The sequence below is a fragment of a genome, assembly GCF_019968955.1.
Source record: "MAG: Porospora cf. gigantea A chromosome Unknown PgA_NODE_10920_length_1162_cov_799.953, whole genome shotgun sequence".
In the NCBI taxonomy this organism is placed as follows: Eukaryota; Apicomplexa; class Conoidasida; order Eugregarinorida; family Porosporidae; genus Porospora; species Porospora cf. gigantea A.
Window position 1 is genome coordinate 1 of NW_027151276.1, and position 1162 is coordinate 1162.

The 1162-nt window shown below is 55.8% G+C and overlaps 1 protein-coding gene across 2 annotated transcripts; it reads right to left on the reverse strand.

Moving 5' to 3' along the window:
• Nucleotides 1-865, reverse strand: KVP18_002405 (uncharacterized protein; the record flags this gene model as incomplete). 2 transcript variants are annotated; one of them, XM_067953253.1, is made up of 1 exon in its annotated part: nucleotides 1-865. In XM_067953253.1, a coding segment is annotated over one exon (865 nt), but the record flags the coding sequence as incomplete, so codon positions are not given. The 2 variants fall into 2 exon arrangements, with proteins under 2 accessions (XP_067813885.1, XP_067813884.1); XM_067953252.1 differs by having other exon boundaries at nucleotides 54-865.
• Between the last annotated feature and the right edge of the window lie 297 nt (nucleotides 866-1162).

Sequence of the window (1162 nt, forward strand, 5' to 3'; positions counted from 1 at the left end):
TGGAATGCATGGAGGGTTTGTTGTTCGACGACTCAGGGGACATCCAGAACCACAGGGCGGAAGGGAACGGCCACTCAGTCGCGACGAAACCGGGATTGGCTAGGAAATCCCTCTCTGGCGTCCTTGGTAGACCGAGGTAGTTCTCGACATAGTTTCGGAACCATCCGTAGTTGTAGCACCACGACAATTGGAAACCGCCTCGGCCGAAGTAACCGTAGTTCATGGAGGCCTCCTTAAAGGATGATGACAAAGTCGCCGTCTGGTTGCCCCAGGCAGCACATGTGGCATTGTTTAGGTTGTCCTGATTGCCGTAGTTACCAGAGGGGTGACCGACCTCAAAGCCGAAGCACCAACCCCAACCGGAGTAACCTTCTGAAGCCCAACCTCCGGTAGTTTCCTTCGAAGAGTTTGCCATGAATCCAGCGAGCTCCAGAGAGTTAGTAGTCGCATAATCAGACCCTAGGAAATCAGGGAACATCGCAGCGCCCATGGCGAGGTTGTCGTAAGTGAAGTACGGGGCACCAGAACAGTTGCCGTTGGTGACCGACTTCCTCTTGATGTGATCATGCTTTTGCTGATCCCAGCCAGCACAAGTGAGCTTGGCCTTACCATACATAGTGAAGAACTCCTTCCAATCGTAGGTCTTTCCAGCCTCCGGCATCTGCACGTTGGCAGTGCACCCCACAGGTTTAGCAGGGGCCTTAGAGACGACGATGTGATCCCCCTGCACAGTCCACTCTCCGTCTCTCTCAGGCTTACGAGGCGCAGAGTATCCCATGTAGTTGCTGTCTGCAACTGGGCCCTTGCTGCAACCGCCGGAGCCGCCTCCACCGTTGTTGTTGTCGTCTCCTCCACCGGAGGACATGTCGCGGTACTCCTGGCACGTCTTCTTTGGGAACCTTTGAGCGCAGGTGGCGGGGCAATCATGCTGGGTGGTTTCGTCGTTCTGACAGTTCCACTCCCAAGCTCCGCTGCAGAAGCTAGAGGCGCCAGTGTCCTTGCATGTTGTGGGAACGGTGGGGGGCACCGTAGGAATCGTTGGGGGTGTCGGTGGGATTGTTGGGGGAGTTGGAGGCGCTGTAGGAATTGTTGGGGGTGTCGGTGGGATTGTTGCTGTAGATTATAGACATCTCAGATCACACGGGGCACTCGCTTAGATCGT